Raw genomic sequence first — 25,078 nt, 5'->3', positions numbered from 1 at the left:
CCTGGCCAACGTGATGAAACCCCATCTCTACTAAAAACACAAAAATCAGCTGGGCTTGGTGGCAGGCGTCCGTAACCCTAGCCATTCCGGAGGCTGAGGCAGGAGAATTGCTTGAACCCGGGAGGTGGAGGTTGCAGTGAGCCAACTGCATTCCAGCCTGGGTGACAGAGCAACACTCTGTTGGGGCAGGATGGGGATCCTGACCAGCAGTGGCTCCTGCCTGCAATCCCAGCACTGTGGGAGGCAGTAGAGGTTGAATCACTTGAGGCCAGTTCGAGACCAGGCTGGCTAACATAGCAAAACCCTGACTCTACCCAAAATACAAAAAATTAGCTGGATGTGGTGGCACGTGCCTCTATAGTTCCAGCTACTGAAGATGCTGAAACATTAAGAATGACTTGAACCTGGGAGGTAGAGGGTGCAGTGAGCTAAGATCAGCCACTGCACACCAGCCTAGGCAACAGAGCAAGACTCTTCTCAAGAAAAAAAACAACAGGCCCAGCACAGTGGTTCATACCTGTAATCTCAGCACTTTGGGAGGTCAAGGCAGGTAGATCACTTGAGGCCAGGAGTTCCAGACCAGCCTGGCCAATATGGTGAAACCCTGTCTCTAGAAAAAATACAAAAATAGCCAGCCGTGGTGGCGTGCACCTATAATCCCAGCTACTCGGGACGCTGAGGCAGAAGAATCACTAAAACTTGGGAGGCGGAGGCTGCAGCAAGTGGAGATAGCGCCACTGCACTCCAGCCTGGGTGATGGAGCAAGACTCCATCTCAAAAAAAAAAAAAAAAAGTAAAAAAAAAAATTCTGATAAAAATGTTTATATATGGAGGCTGGGGGTGGTGGCTTACGCCTGTAATTCCAACACTTTGGGAGGCCAAATCAGGTGAATTCCTTGAGCCCACGAGTTCGAGACTAACCTAGGCAACATGGCAAAACCCCGTCTCTACTAAAAACACAAAAATTAGCCGGGCATGGTGGCACATGCCTATAATCTCAGCTACTCAGGAGGCTGACACACAAGAATCACTTAAACCTGAGAGGCAGAGGTTGCCGTGAGCCGAGATTGCACCACTGCACTCCAGCCTGGGCAACAGAGAAAACTCAGTCTCAAAAAAAAAAAAATGGTGGCCGGGCGCGGTGGCTCAAGCCTGTAATCCCAGCACTTTGGGAGGCCAAGGCGGGTGGATCACGAGGTCGAGAGATCGAGACCATCCTGGTCAACACGGTGAAACCCCGTCTCTACTAAAAATACAAAAAATTAGCTGGGCATGGTGGTGCGTGCCTATAATCCCAGCTACTCAGGAGGCTGAGGCAGGAGAATTGCCTGAACTCAGGAGGCGGAGGTTGCGGTGAGCCGAGATCGCGCCATTGCACTCCAGCCTGGGTAACAAGAGCGAAACTCCGTCTCAAAAAAAAAAAAAAAAAAAAAAAAAATGTTTATACATGGAAACGACCCAACCCAATAAATGTCCATCAATTGATGAATGGATAAACATTGTACAGTGTATTTATGGAATATCATTCAGCTATTTAAAAAAATGAAGTTGTGATATATGCTACAACATTATGTGATATATGCTCAGAAACATTATGCAAAGTGTAACAGGGTTAAGTGTAAAAAACCACATACATTTATAAGTCCAGAATAAGCAAATCCAGAGAAGCAGAAAGTAGATCAGCAGTTGCCAAGGGCAGAAGTGACTGCTTAATAGTTACGTGGTTTCTTAATTAAGTGATAAAAATATTCTGAATTAGAAAATGGAGATGGTTGAAGAACACTGTCAATATAAAAAAAAAAAAACACTGAAATGTGCACTTTCTTTCTTTATTATTATTACTATTATTATTATTATTATTATTTTTGAGACGGAGTTTCGCTCTTGTTACCCAGGCTGGAGTGCAATGGCGCGATCTCGGCTCACCGCAACCTCCGCCTCCTGGGTTCAGGCAATTCTTCTGCCTCAGCCTCCTGAGTAGCTTGGATTACAGGCATATGCCACCATGCCCAGCTACTTTTTTGTATTTTTAGTAGAGACGGGGTTTCACCATGTTGACCAGGATGGTCTCAATCTCTTGACCTCGTGATCCACCTGCCTCGGCCTCCCAAAGTGCTGGGATTACAGGCTTGAGCCACCGCGCCCGGCCCCTATTATTATTATTTTTTTAGATGGAGTCTCACTGTGTTGTCCAGGCTGGAGTGTAATCGCGCGATCTCAGCTCACTGCTACCTCTGCCTTCTGGTTCAAGCAATTCTCTTGCCTCAACCTCTGAATAGCTGGGACTATAGGCATGCACCACCACACCCTGCTGATTTTTGCATTTTTCATAGAGACAGGGTTTCACTATGTTGGCCAGGCTGGTCTCATACCCCTGACCTCATGCAACCCACCTGCCTCGGCCTCCCAAAGTGCTGAGATTACAGGCGTGAGACACCACACCTAGCTGAAATATGCACTTTAAATGGCTAAAACAGTAAATTTTACCTCAAAACAAGAGATGAGTGCTCAGTATGTATCAGCTGTGAGAATAAGGGAACAAGATGGCTATCATCTGTGGCCCAGGTTCGTGGGCATGCACCTTTCTCAGGGAGACATAGTTCATTATATGAACTGTTCCCGAAACAAACAAGGCACAGGAGGGCAAACTTCCTGAGAGACATATTGTTAAAAAATTGTTCCATATCCATGAAATGAAATTTTATATATCATTTAAAAGAATAAGGTAGGCCACGCATGGTGGCTCATGCCTGTAATCCCAACACTTTGGGAGGCTGAGGCAGGAGGATCACTTGAGGTTAGGAGTTCAAGACCAGCCTGACTAACAGTGAAACTCATCTCTACTAAAAACACAAAAATTAGCCAAGTCTGGTGGCATGTGCCTTTAATCCCAGCTACTACGGAGGCCGAGGCAGGAGAATCACTTGAAGCCAGGAGGTGAAGGTTGCAGTGAGCAGAGATCACACCACTACGCTCCAGCTTGGGCAACAGAGTGAGATTCTGTCTTAAAAAACTAAGTAAATAGGCCAGGCTTGGTGGCTCATGCCTATAATCCCAGCACTTTGGGAGGCCAAGGCAGGTGGATCACGAGGTCAGGAAATCAAGACCATCCTGGCCAACATGGTGAAACCCTGTCTATACTAAAAATATAAAAACTAGTTGGGCGTGGCAGCACATGCCTGTAATCCCAGCTGCTCAAGAGGCTGAGACAGAGAATCACTTCAACCAGGAAGTTGGAGGTTGCAATGAGCCAAGATCATGCCACTGCACTCCAGCCTGGTGACAGAGCAAGACTCTGTCTCAAATGAATGAATGAATGAATGAATAAATAAATAAATAAATAAATAAAGGTAGAACTTCATGCAGTGTGGATTTCCAAAATATAGTTACTTGAAAAAAAAAAAACCCACAAGAGAACAGTGTATATACTATGAATTTTTTTTAAACGAGATGAAGTGGGTAGGTGTATATGCTTTTATGTCTACAGAATGACCCAGGAAGACCACCCAAAAAAACTGCTAATGGCAGTTGCATCAGGAGAGAAGAATGAGGGAGCAGGAGTTGGGGAGGAAGCAGGGAGGGATGGAAAGGGTGAGGGGAGATTTTCTTTTTGGTGCATACCCTTTTTTACCTTTTGAATTTCACACTATATGCATATAATACCCACTCGAAAAACAAAGATAATAAAACCACAAATGCCCAAGTCTACTGACTCTGTCTGTAATCCAGGTAATCCCAGCTAGTCAGGAAGCTGTCCCTAAAAAGCTTAAAAAAAAATTAGTTGAGCGTGGTAGTGTGCACCTACAGGCCTAGCTACTCATGAAGCCAAGTTGGGGGATCACTTGAGATCAAGAGTTCAAGACCAGGCGGCCGGGTGCAGTGGCTCACGCCTGTAATCCCAATACTTTGGGAGGCCGAGATGGGCAGATCACGAGGTCAGGAGATTGAGACCATTCTGGCTAACATGGCGAAACCCTATCTCTACTAAAAATACAAAAATTAGCTGGTGCGGGCCTGTAGTCCCAGCTATTCAGAAGCCTGAGGCAGGAGAATCGTTTGAACCTGGGAGTTGGAGGTTGCAGTGAGCCAAGATCACACCACTGCATTCCAGCCTGGAGACAGAGCAAGACTTCAACCTTAAAAAAAAAAAAAAAGACCAGCCTTGGCAAGATAGTGAGACTCCATCTCTTAAAAAGAATCAAATATAAATCAACAAAACTGCATTTGTTTTCTCAACACAGAATACTACACAGAAAAGACAATAGGCCAGGTACAGTGGTTTGTCTGTACTCCCAGCGATTTCAGAAGCTGAAGCGGGAGGATTGCTTGAGCCCAGGCGTTCAAGAGCAGCCTAGACAACACAGTGAGACCCATCCCCGCAAAAAAAATTTAGCCTGGTGAAGTGGCACATGCCTGCAGTCCCAGCTACTCAGGAAGCTGAGGCAGGAGGATCACTTGAGCCCAGTAGGTCAAGTCTGCAGTAAGCTGAGATCATGCCATTGCACTCCAGCCTGGGTAACAGAGACTCTGTCTTAAAAAAAAAAAAAAAAAATGACAACAGGAGTCGGGCACAGGGACTCATGCCTGTAATCCCAGCACTTTGGGAGGCCGAGGTAGGTGGATCACCTGAGGTCAAGAGTTCAAGACCACTCTGACCAACATGGTGAAAACCAGTCTCTACTAAACACAAAAAAATTAGCCAGGTGTAGTGGTGGGCACCTGTTCACAGCTCCTTGGGAGGCTGAGGCAGGACAATCGCCTTAACCTAGGAGGTGGAGGTTGCAGTGAGCCAAGAATGCACACTGCACTCCAGCCTGGGCAACAAGAGTGAAACTCCATCTCAGGAAAAAAAAAAAAAGGCAATAAACCATCTACAACTATACTCAATGACATAGATGAAATCAACAAACGAACAAAGGAAACAAGGGAAGCCAGACAAAAAAGTTTATACCACACGAATCCATTTTATATGCAATTCAAAATCAGGCAAAATGAACCCATGCCGTTAACAATCAGGATGGGTCACCCTTGCAGGGGCGCTGACAGGAAGGAACTTGAGGGAACTTCTGGGGCTAGGCATCTTCTGTGCTTCATCTGGGTGTGGAGTGCAGAGGGCAGCTGCAGCTTGTCAACAGTCACTGAACTGTACACCTACTTACACCTTCACTCTATGTATGTGACACATCAAAAAACAGTAAAAAACACACCTAAAACACCACAGTGGCAAACTGAGTGATTAGAAAACCAATGAAAATCAAAAATGATCATAGGCCCTACTGCTGAACATTTCTTCTAAAAATGACACACCTCCAGTGGCACACAGGAGTTGTATCTGGATCTGGTCCAAGCCATCCCCTCCAGCCCAGGAGTAGTTAACAAAGAGGTTGGCATTTCCCACTGGGAGCAGGTGATGAGCTGGCAAAAGAGCCTTCTGTGGCTACTGCAAACAATCAGGTGTGTGGGGCTGTCACGAGCCGATGGCTGAGCCCCATGTGGTAATATCCAGCTGTTGCGTAACAACGATTAGAGAAGAAAATGCAGGGTAGTAAAAGAACCCACAGATGTGGCCAGGTACAGTGGCTCATGTCTTTAATGCCAGCACTTTGGGAGCTCAAGGTGGGTGGACTGCTTGAGCCTAAGAGTTCAAGACCAGCCTGGGCAACAAAGTGAGATCCCATCTCTATAAAAAAAAAAATTAAAAATTAGCTGGGCCTGGTGGCACACGCCTGTAGTCCCAGCTATTTGGGAGGGTGAGGTGAGAGGATTACCTGAGCCCAGGAGGTTGAGGCTGCAGTGAGCCACGACTTCATAACTGCACTCCAGCCTGGGCAAGAGAGTGAGACCCTGTCTCAAAACAAAATGAAACAACCCACAGATAACAACCTGCTGGCTTGCTGGCCAGAAATTTCTGCCTTATCAGTTACGTCAAAAGAACCAAAATTAGCATTTGGTGAATTCGGAGTAACCCCGCATATTAGTCATTGCCAGATGCAATCAGATGTTCCGAAGGGTCTCTGACGTGAAATAAGTTAACAAAACAACTGCTGCAATGCCGGACTTCCGCTTCTGTGTGTGGCCCCTGAAGTTTATTGTCAACATGAAGCCAGCAGGATCCTGTGAAGACCTAAGGCAGATTCTGTCCCTCCTCTGCTCGGAGCCCTCCGGTGGCTCCTGTCTCACCTGGAGTAAAAGCTCAAGTCCTTTCAATGGCTTCCCAGGCCTTAAGTGTTTTTTTAGGGGCTGCCATTCCCACCCTTTCACCTCATCTCCCACCTCTGTCCTCCCGGCTGACTCCACCCCAGCCACAATGGTCTCCTTGCTGTCACGAGCCAGCTTCAGAGTCTTTTCCCTAGATACACGCATAGCTCATGTTGCTCAAATGTCACCTTTTCAGGGAGGCCTTCCCCCACCCTACTATTTAAATAAAAATCCTTGTCACTGCTCCAGCTCCAGCTGGGACACTCTCGTTCTCCTTCATTAAGTTCCTCCATAGCACTCATCATCTGACATGTTTTACTGACTAATTTATCAGTCTTTCCCTACTAACAAGAAAGCTCCACAAGAGCGGATTTCTTATTTTGTTCTTTTTTAAGAGAACGCCAGCCAGGTGCAGTGGCTCACGCCTATAATCCCAGCACTTTGGGAGGCCGAGGCAGCGGATCATGAGGTCAAGACATCAAGACCATCCTGGCTAACACAGTGAAACCTCGTTTCTACTAAAAATACAAAAAAAAAAGAAAAAAATCAGCCAGGCATGGTGGCACGAACCTATAGTTCAAGCTACTTGGGAGGCTGAGGCAGGATAATTGCTTGAACCCAGGAGGTGGAGGTTGCAGTGAGCCGAGATCATGCCACTTCACTCCAGCCTGGGTGGCAGAGCAAGACTCCATCTCAAAAAAAAAAAAGGCCGGGCGCGGTGGCTCAAGCCTGTAATCCCAGCACTTTGGGAGGCCAAGGCGGGTGGATCACAAGGTCGAGAGATCGAGACTATCCTGGTCAACATGGTGAAACCCCGTCTCTACTAAAAATACAAAAAACTAGCTGGGCATGGTGGCGCGTGCCTGTAATCCCAGCTACTAAGGAGGCTGAGGCAGGAGAATTGCCTGAACCCAGGAGGCGGAGGTTGCGGTGAGCCGAGATCGCGCCATTGCACTCCAGCCTAGATAACAAGAGCGAAACTCCGTCTCAAAACAAAAACAAAACAAAACAAAACAAAAAAAAAGAGAGACAGCTTCTCGCTCCGTTGTCCAGGCTGGAGTGCAGTTGTGTGATCATAGCTAACTATAGCCTCGATCTTCCAGGCTCAAGTGCTCCTCCTGCCTCAGCCTCCGGAGTAGCTGGGACCACAGGCATGGGCCACCACACTTGGCAAATTTTTGTATTTTTAGTAGAGATGAGGTTTCGCTGTGTTGCCTAGGCTGGTCTCGAACTACCAGGCTCAATGATCTTTCACCTTGACCTCCCAAAGTGCTGGGATTATAGGTGTGAGCTACTGCACTCCACTGAGACTGAGTATTTTTTGTCTTCTGCTGTGTATTACAGTATTAAAACAGTGCTTGGCCTACAGAAGGCACTTAATAAATACTTGACTAAATAAATGAATGAATGAACAAATAAATCCATCATCTACTCCCAAGTCTATAGGTTCTTTCCCCGCACAGACAACTTCCACACATTCTGTCTCCGGCTCCACATCTGATCGCTAACTGCCTCCGGATGCCACCCCCTGAATGTCCCAAAGTCACAGAAAACCTAGACATCCCAGGTGAAAAACATCACCTTCCCAAGCTGTCCCCTCTGGGGTCTACCATGTTGGTGACAGCTGCAATACTCCCTTGATCTCTCCTAGGCCAGCGAATTCTGTTTCTCACCCCCCTGGCTCTGTCACCTGCCAGGTTCTGTCTCTTCAGCCTCCAGTCACTCTGTTCCCACAGCAACTAGGGTAACAGAATGAAATGTGATTTCCCTGGAGTCACCTGATCCTGAGAGAGCCCAGCAGAATCATCACCCAGTAAGTAATAAAAACACGAATCCCTCCCTCTACACAAACACCCACATGTTGACAGAGCACTTGTGCAGACATTATGTCACCGAATTTTCACAACTCCAGGATTGGATGTCATTATTCCCAATGGACACATGAGAAAACAGGTTTAGAGAAATTAAACAATTTGCTTGAGGTCACCGAGTAAGAGGGAGAGCTGGAGGCTTGAATCTAGGTCCCAAGACTAAAACTGTCAGCAACCTGTATCTATCACAGTTTAAAAGACAGGTTGGGTGCAGCAGCTCATGCCTGTATAATCCCAACAATTCAGGAGGCCAAGAAAGGCAGATCTACTTGAGGTGAGGAGTTTTGAGACCAGCCTGGCCAACATGGCAAAACCCAGTCTCTACTAAACATACAAAAATTAACCAGGCATGGTGGCACATGCCTGTAAATTCCAGCTACTCAGAAGGTTGAGACAGGAGAATCACTTGAACCTGGGAAGTGGAGGCCACTAGTTGACAGGCGCTAAACACTGACATCAATTGGGACGGATTAGATGATGTTACAGTAACAAAGAAATCCCTAATCTCAGTGGTTTAAAACAACAAAGTCATATTAACTAGCACTGTAATAATGCTGTGTAGCACACTATCCTAAAACTGTGACCTTTTTTGTTTGGTTGCTTTTTGGGTTTTTTTGTTTGTTGGTTTTGTTTATTTGTTTGTTTTTGAGATTGTCTTACTCTGTCTCCCAGGTTGGAGTGAAGTGAAACCACCATAGCTCAATGCAGCAACAACTTCATGGGCTCAATCGATCCTCCCCACTCAGCCTCCCTAGTAGCTGGGACTACAGGCATGTGCTACCACGCCCAGCTATTTTTTGTATTTTTTTGTAGAGACAGGGTTTCCCCACATTACCCAGGCTGGTCTCAAACTCCTGGGTTCAAGTGACCCACCCACCTCGGCCTCCCAACATGAAAACTGAAACTTATACCAACAAGCATTCTTCTAAGGGTTTGTGGGACGGCTGCCTTGGCTGCACTTTGGGAGGATTCAGGTCTCTTCCATGAGATTCCACAGTTTTCTGGGGTCAGCAACAACCTGGCAAAATGTTTTCATGGCAGATCATGGGAGTACAAAAGCCAAGTGCATTTAAGGCCCCTGCTGAAGTTAGGTGTGCTCAAATTCCATTGAGGAAATCATATGGTCAAACCCATCAATGGAGCAGCGAAATATACTCCCCCTCCAGTGGGAGGGAGAGAAGTGGATACATGCTGAATGACTGCCCATTCACAAAAGGTTAATTTTTCCTTGACGCTAGCACTATCCAGAGTGTTCTGCTCCTCACAGTCATAAAGCCCCTACTGAGCCAGGAACGATGGCAAATACATCATCCCAGCACTTTGGGAGGCTGACGCAGGTGTATCGCTTGAGCCCAGGAGTTTGAAACCAGCCTGGAAACATGGTGGAAACGCCACCTCTAAAAAAATATATAAAAAGACTAGCGAGGCATGGGTATACACCTGTAGTCCCAGCTACTCAAGAGACTGACGCAAGAGGACCGCTTGAGCCCGGGAGGTGGAGGTTACAGTGAGCCAAGCCAAGATTGTGCCACTGCACTATCGCTGCCTAACAGCGTGAGACTCTGTCTCAATAAACAAATAAAAGATTGACTGTCAGACAAGTTGTATAACTTCTTTGGGCCTCAGTTTCCTCATCTGTTAAACTGGGGATAATAACAGACCCTGTCTCATGGGGTTTTTTATGAGGACTCACTGAGCTAATCCGGAAGTGAGGTGTGTAGAGCAGTGACTGGCAGGTAATGTTCAAAAATGTTAGCTCTCATTATTATTTTTTTATTTTTTATTTTTTGGGGGGGTCTCCTTCCATTGCCCAGGCTGGAGTGCAGTGGTGCAATCTCAGCTCACTGTAGCCTCCATTTCTTGGGCTCAAGCAATCCTCTCACCTCAGACTCCCCAGTAGCTTGGATTACAGGTGTACATCCTCCCGCTTGGCTAATTTATAAAATTTTTGTAGAGACAACATCTCAGTATATTGCTCATGCTGGTCGCAAACTCCTGGGCTCATGAGATCCTCCAGCTTCAGCCTCCCAAAGTGCTGTGATTACAGGTGTGAACCACCACACCTGGCCTATTATTCTTTAAAAAACAATTATTTTAATAAAAGTAGAGACAGGGTCGTGATACGTTGCCCAGGCTGGTCTGGAACTCCTGAGCTCAAGTAATCCTCTCACCTCAGCCTCTGGAAGTGCTGGGATTACAGGCGTGAGCCACCATAGCCGGCTAGTTTATCCTTCTTTGAAGTGGAGTTGATTGGCTTAGATGACCTTCCTGGATACCTTCCAGTCCTGAGCCCACTGGCTGCAGGAGGCAGGGTACGTTGCAATAATTCATTTTGTTCCAGCTAAGGAAACTGTGACCCAGAAAGTAGAAGGCAGCTACCCAGACCACACGCTGATTCCTGTGGTCATCCTGGACCTAATCTTTGGGTCTCCTTTCCTCTCTGCTGAGGGGCGCAGGGATTATGCTGCCCATTTTCCAGGTAAGGAGACTGAGGCCCAGCAAAGAAAGTGACTCAACCCACTGCCAGTTGGCTCAGAAGCAGAATCCGGATCCCCCCGGACTCCAGATTCCTAGTGAGGGGGAGGTGGGGTGGCAGGATCACCTGTAGGACCACAGAGATGGTCTTCTCGCCTGCCTTGGCTGCGCGCCATTTTCGGTAAGTGTCTGCCTTGAGAAGATTTTCTGCACAGTGGGTCTGGAAACAAGAATGGGAAAGGAGAATTAGGGCACAGAGATGACAGCTAGGCCTCCAGCTCTCAGATGATTCCTTAGAGTCCTCCCAAGGCCTCTATGATCCTCCGGCTTTAAGCTCCCCCGTTAATCCCCCCACACTCTGCCTGGAGTTTCCCCTACAACACTTTCCCGTGGAAGTTCACCTGCGGGCTCTCCAGGAAAGCTTCCCTATTCCTCCTTTTCTCTCCGGAAGTTCCCTAGAGGCCAAAATGTCCCTGATTCAACATCTCTCCACAACTCAGTTTTAGCCTCCTGGAAATCCCCCCACTGACTCTCCTTAGACTTCCAAGAAGGACCCCAAAAGTTCTTTAAGGAGCTATCCTCATTAATTCCCTCACGTCTCCCAACCCCCCCCACCCCACGCAGGTCCCTCACCGAGTCCTGGCTGCTGCAGGACACGACATGGCGGAGGCGGATCTCCGGCATGTCAACTTCGTGGGCTTCACTTGGCCAGAGGGATGAGGTACGGTCTGGGGTCCGAGGGGCAAGGAAGGTGGGAGGCGGTGGGGTGCACCCTACTCAGGCTCAAGTGCGCAAGCGCACGAGACTCGGGCCTTTCAAACCCCGGCGCGCCGGCGCTAACGTCGACACTGCGCAAGCTCAGTCGCGCCTCTCCAGAGCAGGACGTGCACTGCGTTCCTTAGCAACGAGCGTTTCCCGCAGCCCCGCCTCCCTCTGCCACACACCCCCGCTCTAGCCCCGCCTCCCGATGACGTCCGCACCCTGCTTTCTGGGCGCGCCTAGCAACAGAAGCGACCTCTGGGATTGGTGTCTAGAAGAAATTCGCGATTCTCATTGGACGATGCAGTCACCGCCCATACTGGAGCCTAGAAAGCAAATATTTTTGATGTATTATTATTATTATTTATTATTTTAAATTTTTTGTTGAGGCAGGGTCTTGATCTCTCACCCAGGATGGAGTGCAGTGGCAGGATCTCGGGTCCCTGCAACCTCTGTCTCCTGAGCTCAAGAGATCCTCCCACTTCAGCCTCCTAAACTGGGATTACAGGCACGCACCACCACATTCGGCTAATTTTTTTATTTTTTGTGGAGACGGCGGAGGGGTGAGTGGGCGGCGGGTCTTGCCATGATGCTCAGACTGGTATCGAACTCCTGAGCTCAAGCGATCCGCCTGCCTTGGCCTCCCCAAGTGCTGGAATTACAGGCGTGAGCCACCGCACTGAGCTAGGACAGCAAATCTGAATGAATTTTCGTAGTTTCGTAGGGAACCTGGATCCTACGCAACAGGATCTTCTCCAACAGCTCAGGCGGCTGCACTCTTCCCTCTGTCCCCCTGCCACACACACACACACGCACACACACACGAAAAAATTCTCAGATCTCTCTCAGCCTTACGACTGAGGCCAAAAGAGAAGGTTTCAGAGTCCTAAATATAACAAAAAGCATATGCCCAAACCACATACACACACACACGAGCGCGCACCCCTACCCTAGAATGCTTCCACAAAAGCCTCAGTTTCCCAATATGTGGCCTGGGAGCATTTGTCTTTCACTACGCCCGCCTACGACTGCTGACAGGCATCCCTCTGTTCGTTCCGTCCCTTGGAGACCCAAGGGTGCAGCCTTGGGTGACGTTGCAGCTGGAGACAGCCCAAACATACAGGGAGTGTGAGCCAAGCACATGAAGAGAAGGGAAGGGAGACAAAGCACCTGGCACCCGAAGGACCAGCCTGGACATGATGTATGCCCCAAGGTAGGGCCCCACCCACACTGGGTGCTTCCTTGGGAGGAGAGGGGAAGAGAGAGGAGAGGGAATCCCAGTTCCTGCAGCCGCTGGGAATCAAGTGGCCCAACTCCATCTTGGTCTTCAAGGAAGCAAACAAACAAAAATGGGCAGTGGGAAGGTGGAAAACAGGGAAGTAACATTCTGGGTTCTAATGGAAGAGGGGACTGGAAGCCCAGACTTGTGGGGTCTCCATGGTGGTGGGGGCTGGGCACAAGATGCCCAGGTCACTTTTGGATTCTGGTTCCGCCTTCCCAATCTGGAGGCAACAGAGGACTGCCCCGGGTTCTGACCTCAACTATTTCTCCCCGCAGGGTGAATGTGGGTCTGGACCCGCCCCTCCTCAGCTTCCTATAAAAGCTGGGGACTGAGTACTGCTGGTACACACACCATGAGGCCCTCCAGGAGACCGGGAACCTTTCTGCTGCCCTTTGTGCTGCTCTGCACCCTCCTGGGTCTTGGTAAGTGACAAGAGACCTAGACTCTTTCTGGGACCTCAGGAAAGAGAAGACTACGAGAGAGCCTTCAGCAAGTCCTCTAAGTGAACGGGGAGGAATTCTGGATATTCAGATTCATTGAAGAGGCCAAGGGTAGAGGAAGAGAAAGCCTGGGGGTGCCAGAGAAGAAAGGCTCCTGTGATTGGATCCCTGAAAGAGGGGCTTGGTGGGCTCTGAATCCTCCACCCTCCAGGAAGGGTCCCAGATAAGACCTCTCAATTCTAGGAAATCAGATGAGAGCATGGCTGGAAAGGGAAATCATTAAAACATAATTTTTCAAAAAGAGAGAGAAGGTCAGGTGTGGTGACTCATGCCTGTAACCCCAGCACTTTAAGAGGCTGAGGCGGGTGGATCACTTGAGGTCAGGAGTTTGAGACCAGCCTGGCCAGCATGATGAAACCCCGTCTTTACTAAAAATACAAAGAAAGTTAGCCAAGGGTGGTGGCGGGTGCCTGTAATCCTAGCTACTTGGGAGGCTGAGGTGGGAGGATTGCTTGAAACTGGGAGGCGAAGGTTGCAGTGAGCTGAGATCACACCGCTGCACACTCCAGTCTGGGAGACAGAACAAAACTCCATCTCAAAAATAATAATAATAAGTGAATAGGATAGAATAGAATAGAATGGAATAGAATATAATTTCTTTTCTTTTTTTTTTTTTTTTTTTTTTGACACTAGACTGGATCAGAAAGAATAGAATTTTTTAAACAGAAGGAGAGAGATTTTCTTTCTCCTTAGACAAAGGAGTTCCGGCCCCAGCCCTCTCCTCCCCTCCCCACGGGAGTCCAGATAAGCCTCACTTTCCCCAGGACCCAGGTATCTGGGCCCCTAGTTGTCCCCTCTCTCAGGACCAAGGAGTTCATGTCCTCTGTCCTCCTGGTTCTCACTCTCCCTCCTTGACCTAGAGTGCAGACCCCCGCCTCAGGGCCCCCTGCCTGAGCTCCCACTCTCTACAAGACCTACGTGGTACCTTCAAGGAGGAGAATCCCATATTCAAGAATCAGCTGGACCTGAAGTTTCACAAAAGTCCATGGAAACCTCCGCCATGGCCCCTGCTGCCCCTGAGCTTTCTCAGAGGACCCTGGCATCCAAAATTGCCAGCCATGTAATTAGGCAGACAGACTTCATGGCGGAGCTGCTTCCCACCCCTGGAAGCAGCTTTGCTGGCATCACCACTGCTTCCTCGTCAGACTCTGGACAGTTCCTTGGGCAGCGGTCAACACCCCGCCCAAGAAAGGCCAGGAGCCACTGGTCCCTCCATTCTTGGGACACAAAAGTCCAAAGTTAAAGTCATGGTCTGAAGACCACACCACCCATGACTACAGCCTCGCCCTCTGTCTACACTGCAGGGTACCCACTACGCTGTGAAGTCTGTAAGGCAACCGGGAGCAGCTGCCATGGCAAAATGAAGACCTGCAGGAGCGACCAGAACTCATGCGTGATCCTGGTGGGGAAGGCTAATTCAAGTAAGAGGCCGGGACCTGGGACTGGTGGGGAGGTGGGGGGTACCTTCAGGGTGGAAGATAACTACCACACAGAGGGGGGATCGTCACGGTTCTCAGGATGGGGGAGCGTGGGAAGAAATCAGTGGAGAGCAGGAAAGAGGGAAAGACCATCATGAGATGGAGAGAAGAGAAATAAACGGTGCGATAGCAATCATTATTGTCACAGGATTCTGAAAATGAGACTGTTCTAAAGAGAAGGAGAATGGGGGAGGGGCGAGAGTTCAGCGCTTTCTTAAGCAGAAGAGGGGTAAGGAAAGACATGGGAAGGAACAGAAATCGTGAGAGGGGAAGAATATAACAGGCAGGAGGTGGAAATGGTGGGGAGTGGATAGAGAAGGAAGAGGCTGGGCTGGGGTGGAGAATGTGAGTGTAATCGGGGAATAGATCACTCCTGACCGAGGGAGGAGAGACGATGCTGGACTGCTGGAGTAGTGGGAGAGACTGAAAAGGGACCACCCAAACAGGAGAGGGACAATAACCGTGAAGTATGGAGAAAATCATCTTTTTTATTGTTATTATTTGTTGAGACTGAGTCTCACTCTGTCACCCAGGATGGAGTGCAGTGGCACGATCTCTGCTCACTGCAACCTCCACCTCCCAGGTTCAAGTGGTTCTCCTGCCTCAGCCTCTGGAGTAGCTGGAATTACAGGTGTGTGCCACCATGCCTGGCTGATTTTTGTATTTTTTAGTAGAGACGGGGTTTCACCATGTTGGCCAGGCTGGTCTCAAACTCCTGACCTCAAGTGATCCTCCTACCTCGGCCTCCCAAAGTGCTGGGATTACAGGCATGAACCACCATGCTCTACTGAGCAAATCATTTTAAAGAGGAGAAGCAGACAGGGAAGGGGAGATGTGGGTGAGTAAAATGAAAGGGACGCCGGGTGCAGTGGTTCACACCTGTAATCCCAGCACTGTGGGAGGCCGAGGTGGGAGGATCGCTTCAACCCAGGAGTTTGAGATCAGCCTGAACAACAAAAAGAGACCCCATCTCTACAGAAAAAAAAAAAAATCAGTTGGACATGGTGGCACATGCTTGTAGTCCCAGCCACTTGGGAGGCTGAGGCAGGAGGATCACTTGAGCTTGGAGATAGAGGCTGTAGTAAGCTAAGTGCACATCACTGCATTCCAGCCTGGGCGACAGAGGGAAATCCTGTCTCAGAAAATAAAATGGAAGAGAGAAGATGGGCATGAGTTCAATGAAAGAGACCACCCCAGACCTGAAAAAGGATGCAGGGGAAAGGGAGCAGTGGAAGAGACCACTGGGGGACAGCAATGTTTATGCAAAGCTGAAAGAGACCTTTAGTCACAGGGGGACAGATGATGGGGCCTGGTGAGGGAATGAAGGCTGTGGCAGATGAAGGGCGACTTTGAGGGCAGGAAGAAACCACTGGTCGGGAGGGGCTGAGAAAGGAAAGTGGGTTAGAAAGGAAAGCGGAATGGAAGATCCCCCAGCCAGCGTTGATGAGTTAGGCAAGGACCTGAAAGGCTTGAAGAGATCCCCCAGAAGAGGAAACGCACCCTGGGGAAGGGAAGAGAGAGAGAGCTGGGGGACCCCTCGATGGGGTCGAGGGGGAACCTGTGAATTGGGTAGGAAGAGCCCACCACATGGTGGAGAGGGGGAAGGCCGGGGAGACTGGGAGAACCCACCTTAAACAAGACCTGAAAAGAGCCAAGAGGGACTGCAAGGGACCCTCGATGGGAGGTCTGAGGAGTGGCCATGGCAGGATCTGAGAGAGAAGGGTGAGTGTCGCTGGGACTGGGGTTCGTTGGAAGAGACCCCCAGGGTGGGCTGGGCGGGGAGTTGTGAAGGCTGGAAGAGACCATTTCACGCAGGCATGGGGGTGGCCATAGGCGGCCTGAAATAGAGCAATCCTGGCAGGACAGGGAGAGAGGGATGGCCGTGGTGGGGTGGGGTGGAAGGGACCACGTCAGACAGGCTGAGGTTGGCAATGGGGAGCTGGAAGAGACCACCAAACGCTGACCAGGGGCTTTGGCAGCGGGAGGAAGGGCGATCTAAGAAACCACCCCAGGCCATGCACCAGAGAGATTAGGCGGCCGGCCTCTAGCTGGCTTCAAAGAGATCGCCGGCTGGGCCGGTAGCAGTGGCTCACGCCTGTAATCCCAGCACTTTGGGAGGTCGAGTGGGAGCCGATCACCTGAGGTCAGGAGTTCGAGACCAGCCTGGCCAACATGGTGAAACCCTGTCTCTGCTAAAAAACACAAAAAAATTAGCCGGGTGTGGTGGCGGGCACCTGTGATCCCAGCTACTCTGGAGGCTGAGGCAGGAGAATCGCTTGAATCCGGGAGGCGGAGGTTGCAGTGAGCTGAGATCGCGCCACTGCATTCCAGCCTCGGAGTTAGACTCCGTCTCAAAAAAAAAGAAAAGAAAAGAAAAGAAAAGAAAAGAAAAAGAAAGAGACCTCCCCAGGAAGTTGTGGGGTTGGGGAAGCCTAGGGTTAGGTGGGACATTGAGGTAGTGATTGAGACCAGGGAGTGGCCAACCAGCTCCCTCCCCGCCTGTCCCCCATCCTGCAGAGGGCAAGGAGTGGGTGCACACCTACAAGGGTTGCACGAGGTCCCAGGACTGCTACTCCGGCATCGTATCCACCACCATGGGCCCCCAGGACTACTTGGCAACCAACTCCTTCTGCTGCCAGAGCGACAGCTGCAACAGTGGCTTTTTGTCTGGTAAGCGCCAGCCCAGCCCTGCCCCAGGAGCCTGTGGCCCGTGGTGCGAGCTCTGGCTCTCTGCTAACCCTTGCTGTAGCCACTTGCTAGCTCTAAGCCTGTTTCCTAACCTGTAAAATGCAGCATCCATTAGCAACCCTGGGGTTGCTGGGAGGTTGGGGGAAGGGCTTAAACATCCCTGTTCACCTGACGCTTCATCCTTATCCTCAGTTCCCTTGATCAATCGTACTGAGAACGGCCTGATGTGCCCCGCCTGCACTTCGATCTTCAAGGACAAATGCATGGGGCCCATGACCCGCTGTGCTGGCAAGGAAAACTACTGCACCTCCTTATCTGGACACGTGCAGGCTGGTGAGGGGTGCCTGGATCTCTGGAGGAGGAAACAGAACTAGAGGCCCCAGCTTTTAGGTTCCATGGGAGGAGAGGGTTCCAGAGAAGTGGGTGAGGATGTGTTCAGGGATTATGAGAAAGAAGGGGCTGAGGTCCCTGATTGCAATCCGAAATCTCCCTTGCAGGTATCTTCAAACCCAGATTTGCCATGCGGGGCTGTGCTACAGAGAGTATATGCTACGCCAATCCAGGTGCTGAAGTGCCCACAGCCTCCCACGTCCTCATCCTCAGCCGAACAGAGTGCAGTCGGGCCCCCACGCCACAGGCCTGGAGAGCTCACTGAACCGAGGAAGATAGAGGTGGCGTGAAGTCCCCATTTGTCCTGAGCCTGTAGCTCCCTATATGTCTGTAAATTAAAGAAGTTCGTAGACCAAGCCTGGGTCCTTGTGATGTGGTATCTGTTGAGGAGACAGAATGAGGAAGTAGGGGCTCTCGATACTCTTTTCAAATCCCCTCCTTTTGAGGAAGAGAAGGAAGGCCCTGCCTTTTTTTTTTTTTTTTTTTTTTTTTTGAGGCAGGGTCTTACTCTGTCGCCCAGTCTGGAGTGCAGTGGCACAATCATGGCTCCCTGCAGCCTTGACCTCCCAGGCTCAGGTGATTCTCCCACCTCAGCCTCTCTAGTAGCTGGGACTACAGGCATACACTACCACACCCGGCTAATTCTTTATAGCAACAGGGTTTCACCATATTGCCCAGGTTGGGCAACGTGCCATCCTTGGCCTCCCAAAGTGCTGGGATGACAGGTGTGAACCACCGTGCTTGGCAGCCCTGCCTTTTATGGAGGGATTAATCCTTTGCCAGTTACCTATGCTGTGTTTTCCATCCTATACCTCATTTCATGATCATAACAAGTCTGTGAGGTTGATAGTGTTATCCCCACTCTATAGATAAACAAACTGAGGCATAGATCGTGGGTGTCACTTGCCTTGGGTCAAACAACTAGAGAGGGTCAGAACCTTGATTTGAACCCATGTCTGGTATACTGCAGAGTCCATGATCATCTCTTTCAATTAACTTCTCATTAGAGAAGATTGTTGTAAACTCGTAAGATTGTTGTAAGAGTCAAATGAGAGCCAACTTTAAAAAGCACTTAGTGCAGGCCAGGCATGGTGGCTTATGCCTGTAATCCCAGCACTTTGGGAGGCCAAGGCGGGCAGATCACCTGACGTTGGGAGTTTGAGACCAGCCGGACCAACATGGAGAAAGCCCATCCCTACTAAAAATAGAAAGTCAACCAGATGTGGTGGTACATACCTGTAATCCCAGCTACTTGGGAGGCTGAGGCAGGAGAATCACTTGAACTCAGGAAGCGGAGGCTGCGGTGAGCTGAGATCGTGCCATTGCACTCCAGCCTGGGCAACAAGAAGCAAACTTCATCTCAAAAAAAAAAAAAAAATGGCGCTTAGTACAATGCCTAGCACCTTTAAGACCATGTGGATTCTAAAGACAATGTGTGCCCGAGTAAACAGTAATCATCATAATAGCTGCCACTTACTGAGTGGCCATTAGTTGACAGGTGCTTAACACTGGCATCAACTGAGACAAACTAGATGATGTGAGAGTAACAAAACAAGTCCCTGATCTCAGTGGTTTAAAACAACAAACACTGTAATAATGCTGTGTTACAAATCATCCTAAAACTGATACTTTTTTTTTTTTTTTTTGAGAGGGAGTCTCACTCTGTCACCCAGGCTGGAGTGCAGTGGCACAATCTCAGCTCACTGCAATCTCCGCCTCACGGGTTCAAGCAATTCTCCTGCCTCAGTCTCCCAAGTAGCTGGGATTATAGGCGTATGCCACCATGCCAGGCTAATTTTTTGTATTTTTAGTAGAGATGGGTTTTCACCTTGTTAGCCAGGATGGTCTTGATCTCCTCATCTGGTCATCCACCTGCCTCAGCCTCCCAAAGTGCTGGGATTACAGACATGAGCCACTGTGCCTGACCTCTTTTTTTTTCTTCCTTTGAATTAGAGTCTTACTCTGTCTCCCAACCTGGAATGCCATGGCACCATCACAGCTCATTGCAGCCTCAACCTCATGGGCTCAATCAATCCTCCTTGCTCAGCCTTCCTAGTAGCTGGGACTACAGGCGTGTGCCACCATGCCTGGCTATTTTTTTTTTTCTTCACGTCTTCATTTTAGGTATGAGAATCAATATCATTTGGATGTTGGGTCTAAGTACACAAGTCACAATCTCAATGTAGATGAATCCATGCATACCAGCCTCAATCTCTTCTGCAGACTGTGTCTCCTCAGTAAAATCACAGCCTCACAGGTGTGCTGAGTCTTGACTCGAGAGTCACCAATCCACCCAAAATATGCAAAGTCCAAGAAAAAGATGAGAGTTACATCATCTAGGTGCTGGGTCCAGTGATACATCACAATCCTCTTTTGGCAGGGCGCAGGCTGAAGAAGAGTCACATCACCTTTGGGCTGGGACCAGGCAGGAAACTGAAATCACTCAGGTGCTGGACAAAGGCATATGTCACAATCACACCTGCAGGAAAGTTCAGGAATGAGATTAGAAATTCTACACATGTCCAAGTTTTAGGTATGAAGGTCAACCCCTCCTGTATGTTGGGTCTAAGTACGTGAGTCACAATCTCATGCTGGATAGAATTTTTGCAAGAGAGCCACAATTTTGGGCTGGGTGTGGTGGCTCATGCTATCATCCCAGCACTTTGGGAGGCCAAGGCGGGTGGATCACAAGGTCAGGAGTTCAGCCTGGCCAACTGTACTAAAATCCCATCTCTACTAAAAAATACAAAAAAATTAGCCGGGCATGGTACCTGTAGTACCAGCTACTGGAGGTTGAGGAAGGAGAATCACCTGACCCCAGGAGGTAGAGGTTGCAATGGACTGAGATGGAGCCACTGCACTCCAGCTTGGGCAACACAGTGAGACTTTGTATCCAAAAAAAAAAAGCCACAATTTGGTCTGCAGACGGTTCCTTTCAGTGCAGTCACAGCCTCACATGTCTGCTGAATCTTGGTCTGAGAATAACCAACCCACCATTTCCCAGCTTCCAGGATGACCTGGCATCTTAGCTGTGTGTCTCCCAGGACCTGACGATCACAAGGCAATGGAGGCTGTGAGAAAGTCATCGCAGACTCCCGCGGTGAAGGCCGTAGAACAACAGAGACCAATCAGCTATTTTTGTATTAACTTTTTTTTTAGAGACAGGGTTTCCCCATATTGCCCAGGCTGGTCTCAAACTCCTGGGGTCAAGCAATCCACCCACCTCAGCCTGAAAACTGAGATTTATACCAACAGGCATTCTTCTAAGAGTTTGTGGGATGGCTGCTTTGGCTCCAGTTTGGGAGGATTCGGATTTCTCTTCCATGGGATTCCACAATTTTCTGGGATCAGCAGCTCCCTGGCAAATGCTCTCATGGCACATCACGGGAGCACAAAAGCCAAGTGCACTTAAGGATCTCGCTAAGGTTAGGCCTGCTAAAATTCCATTAAGTAAATCATATGGTCAAATCCATCAATGGAGCAGGGAAATATACTCCCCAACCAGTGGCAGGGAGAAGAGTGGATATCTGCTGAATGACTGCCCATTCACGAAAGGTTAAATTTTCCTTCACCCCAGCACTATCTAGAGCGTGTTCAGCTCATCATAATCATAAAGTAGCCACTGGCAGAGTATGATGGCTTATGCCTGTCATCCCAGGACTTTGGGAGGCCGAGGCAGAAGGATCATCTGAGCCCAGGAGTTTAAGAACAGTCTGGGCAACACGGAGAAACCCTGTCTCTATAAAAATACAAACAAATTAGCCAGGTGTGGTGGTGCATGCTTGTAGTCCCAGCTATTTGGGAGGCGGAGGCAGGAGGATCACTTGAGTCCAGGAGGCAGAGGTTACAGTGAGCTGAGATCTTGCCAGTGCACGATCTGGGTGACAGACTCTGTTTTATGACAGAGTGAGACCCTATTAAAGAAAGAAAGAGAGACAGAGAGAGAGAGAGAGAGAGAAAGGAAGGAAGGAAGGAAAGAAGGAAGGAAAAGAAAGAAAGAGAGAATCCACCAACTTGAACATGGCCAATTTCTGTGCCACAGGAAGTCTACCATGGCTAATCATATGCTGTGACCCCAAAGTGACTTTTAATACAAGTCACTGGATGGAGCTAGTCATGTGGCCTACTCAACCACATGGGGACCAGGAAGTGAGATCCTGCCCCAAGGTCAGAAGACAGAGAGCTGGACATGTTTCATTAATAACACAAATGATCTCCATGACCCCTTAGAAGCTGTTTTTCATTTTATTTTCACAACTCTATGTAAAACAGGCACTATTATTCGTATCCCTGTTTTCAGGAGACATTGGAGGCTCAGAGGGCTATCTCACTGGAGGTCACACAGCTAAAAAGTGGCAGAGTTTAAGATTTATTTATTTATTTATTTATTTTTACCATACCAAGAGCTGCTTTTAATTTTTTTTAAGAGGAAATACTATAATTTAAAAAGTTGTAAAATATTTAACAGAATTTCCAGCAATGATTATTTCCAAAATGTAAAGATTTAAAACATAATCTATGCAAAACTAAAAATCAGAAGGATTCATTCTTGCTTTTTCCTTTTTTAAGAAATTCAGACAATTTGTCCCAGGAAGTTCGGCATGTGATAGCAGCTGCAGCCTCAGTCCCCGTCGGAATCGCTGTCCCTCCACATGGGGACAGAGCGGCGCACTGAGGACAGCAACACGTCTTCAATCTGCTTCTTGGGTTTTCCTCCAAGTCTGTCTTAATTGCTCCAGATTCAGACAGTTTCCACTCCAACTCGTCTCTTGTCAGGTTCATGCCACCAAACACCAGAGGACCGATAAACTCAGCCTTGATATCACCTTCCAGGTAAGCAAATATCGTGGGCAGATTCTTATCAGGATAATTGGGTATGCAGGTTGTTGAAATGGCTTTGATAAACTTGACATCAAGAAACTTGCTGGCAAGTCCACTGAGGTGCTGATTTATCAGGGCACAGAGAGGAATTCCTTGTTTGTAAAGGTGCAAGATGACCCACAAGCCCTCACCGGCTTTGGTTACTTCTTGAACATAATCTTTCCCTGAAATCTCCAAAGCTTAATTTATTCTTCAGTTTAGTTGCTTTCCACTCAGCCAGTCTCTGCCATCTGTACATTTCAATAGCACGTTCATCCTCCTCATTAAACTCATCTTCATGATCCTTCAGCTCTTCCAAAGTCGTATCTTCACATGTTGTCACCACTGACTGCCGGACGATGTGCTGCTCCTCTTCCAATTCTTTCAGACTTTCCTTGGGAGGCAAGATGCCCTTTTTGCATCAGAGGTCATTCCACTCAGTGTCTGCATTGAGGTCCTGCACCTTGTTTCCAATCGCTCAAGCCGGTTGCGCCACCGAGTTTAAGATTTTCATCATTAGGTCACGTTGCTGGTGAGCGAGAGACCATATCACATACTGAGAGAACAAATCAGTTACTTTTGCTACATAAAAAACCATGACAAAATTTAGTGGTTTAGGACAATCAGCTGTTTAGGTCATGTTTCTCTGGGTTGCAATTTGGTCTGGGATCAGCTGGGCAATTCCTTCAGTCTCAGCTGCCTATTTCGGGGATCAGGGATGACTGTGCCATGTGTCTCTTTAGCTCAGGTCCGTCTGCCCTTCCTTCCTTCCTTCCTTCCTTCCGTCCCTCCCTTCCTCCTTCCCTCCCTCTCTTCCTTCTGTCCCCCTCCCTTCCATCCTCTTTCTTTTCTTTTTTTTAGAATAAAGACAGGGTTTCTCCATGTTGGTCAGGCTGGTCTCAAACTCCCAACCTCAGGTGATCCACCGACCTTGGCCTCCCAAAGTGCTGGGATTACAGGTATGAGCCACCAGGCCTGGCTTTTATTTTTATTTTTATTTTTATTTTCCAAGGACATTGTCTTTTTTTTCTTTCTTTTTTTTTTTTTTTTTTTTTTGAGACGGAGTTTTGCTCTTGTTACCCAGGCTGGAGTGCAATGGCGCGATCTCGGCTCACCGCAACCTCCGCCTCCTGGGTTCAGGCAATTCTCCTGCCTCAGCCTCCTGAGTAGCTGGGATTACAGGCACGTGCCACCATGCCCAGCTAATTTTTTGTATCTTTAGTAGAGACGGGGTTTCACCATGTTGACCAGGATGGTCTCGATCTCTTGACCTCGTGATCCACCCGCCTCGGCCTCCCAAAGTGCTGGGATTACAGGCATGAGCCACCGCGCCCGGCATTTTTCTTTTTTTTTAAGACGGGGTTTCATCATGTTGGTCAGGCTGGTCTTGAACTCCCGACCTCAGGTGATCCGCCCACCTTGGCCTCCAAAGTGCTTGGATTACAGGAGTGAGCCACCACGCCCGGCCGGGACATTGTCTTGCTCTGTCTTCCAGGCTGCCGTGTGAGTACAGTGGAGCCATCAGAGCTCACGTTAGCCTCGACTTCCTGAACTCAATCCTCTTGCCTCAGCCTCCCCCACGTAGCTGGGACCACAGATGCACACCACCAATCTGACTAATTTTGTTGTTGTTGTTGTTGTTTTTTAACCAGAACATTTGTTGCCTGACTAATCAGTGAAATTCTTAAGATGAACTGGATGCTGCAACAGCTCCCCTCTTGGGTTTAGGTTTTGTTCCTTCATGGAATCCATGCCTGAAACTGCGGTATACAATTTTTAGGTGCCTCATTTGACGAGTCCCGGTAGTATTTCGTCTTTCAGCCTTGGCACTCCAGTTATACTTTCTCCTGCGCTTGGCGGGGTAGCCACATTTGCCGCAGGTCGACTTCTGAAGGTGGTAGGCCTTAGAGCCACAGCGGCGGCACAACATGTGCGTCTTATTGTGATGCTTCCCAAACAATGACGTTCCCTTCGTCATCCTTCTTCTGCGACTGGGACCAGAAAAGCTGTTGTTGATTTTTTATAGAGACGGGGTCTTGCCATGTTGCCCAGGCTGGTCTCCATCTCCTGGGCTCATGTAATCCTTCTACCTTTGCCTCCCTAAGTGCTGGGATTATGGGTATAAGCCACTGTGCTGGGCCAGCCTGGGGTTTGGATGTGGCAGTGGTGGGAGGGGCCCCAAGGGCAGCAAGAGAGGAAGTCCAGTGTGCAAGGCACTTTTCAAGCCGCTGCTTGCATCACGTTTGCTGTTGTTCTAGTGGTCAAAGCAAATCACATAGTCAAGTCTAGAGTTAGAAGGAGAACAATTCAAGTGCATGGCTACAGAAAGGCTGGACCTGCTGGGGACATTAATGGGTCCAGCTGGCTCCAGAGCTAAGGTGCTTTACCATCACAAGCTCCCAGTGTTTAAACAGGAAGTCTGCCGGCGCTCCTTCCAGGGTGACAAAACTCAGACACTGATAAAGTCTCTTGATTACAGCCCAGTCTTTCCTGGCAGATTCCCCACCAACCCTCCAATCCCCAGACCCAGAGTCTAGGTTTCCAGCCCAGTCAAAATCGCAAGGACCTGTTTTTTCC

At 48.9% G+C, this 25,078-nt stretch overlaps 2 protein-coding genes and 2 pseudogenes across 3 annotated transcripts in view; 1 reads left to right on the top strand and 3 right to left on the bottom strand.

The window, feature by feature from the left end:
• The window catches only part of XRCC1 (X-ray repair cross complementing 1), a 45,761-nt gene extending 34,363 nt beyond the window's left edge, over window positions 1-11,398 (bottom strand). For both annotated transcript variants that reach the window (XM_010332481.3, XM_003944512.4), the window contains exons 1-2: window positions 11,178-11,398; window positions 10,672-10,764 (exon numbers count right to left, since the gene is read on the bottom strand). In XM_010332481.3, coding sequence (XP_010330783.3) covers window positions 10,672-10,764; window positions 11,178-11,228 — 144 coding nt within the window. In that variant the 5' untranslated portion in view covers window positions 11,229-11,398. The remainder of the gene's footprint in view (window positions 1-10,671; window positions 10,765-11,177) is intronic.
• Window positions 11,399-12,435: 1,037 nt separating this feature from the next.
• Window positions 12,436-17,997, top strand: PINLYP (phospholipase A2 inhibitor and LY6/PLAUR domain containing). Its single transcript, XM_010332483.3, has 6 exons — window positions 12,436-12,516; window positions 12,861-13,007; window positions 14,390-14,506; window positions 17,081-17,233; window positions 17,444-17,584; window positions 17,749-17,997. Exons 2-6 carry the CDS (start codon window positions 12,866-12,868, stop codon window positions 17,904-17,906), a joined length of 711 nt encoding a protein of 236 aa, XP_010330785.1. The 5' UTR covers window positions 12,436-12,516; window positions 12,861-12,865; the 3' UTR covers window positions 17,907-17,997.
• Window positions 17,998-22,262: 4,265 nt separating this feature from the next.
• LOC101050217 (phosducin-like protein 3) lies at window positions 22,263-23,099 on the bottom strand (annotated as a pseudogene).
• LOC120362672 (large ribosomal subunit protein eL37 pseudogene) lies at window positions 22,922-25,019 on the bottom strand (annotated as a pseudogene).
• Window positions 25,020-25,078: the final 59 nt, after the last annotated feature.

Source organism: Saimiri boliviensis, chromosome 14, assembly GCF_048565385.1.
Source record: "Saimiri boliviensis isolate mSaiBol1 chromosome 14, mSaiBol1.pri, whole genome shotgun sequence".
NCBI lineage: Eukaryota > Metazoa > Chordata > Mammalia > Primates > Cebidae > Saimiri > Saimiri boliviensis.
Note: the sequence above shows the minus strand (reverse complement) of the source record. Positions and strands in the feature narration are given on the sequence as shown.

What these genes read in the sequence shown, in the direction of transcription:
- PINLYP (XM_010332483.3), top strand. Translation starts at nt 12,866, where the DNA reads ATGTGGGTCTGGACCCGCCCCTCCTCAGCTTCCTATAAAAGCTGGGGA. An exon ending in GGTGGGGAAGGCTAATTCAA is followed by an intron (nt 14,507 to 17,080) that starts GTAAGAGGCCGG and finishes CCCATCCTGCAG; the next exon opens with AGGGCAAGGAGTGGGTGCAC. An exon ending in CAACAGTGGCTTTTTGTCTG is followed by an intron (nt 17,234 to 17,443) that starts GTAAGCGCCAGC and finishes CCTTATCCTCAG; the next exon opens with TTCCCTTGATCAATCGTACT.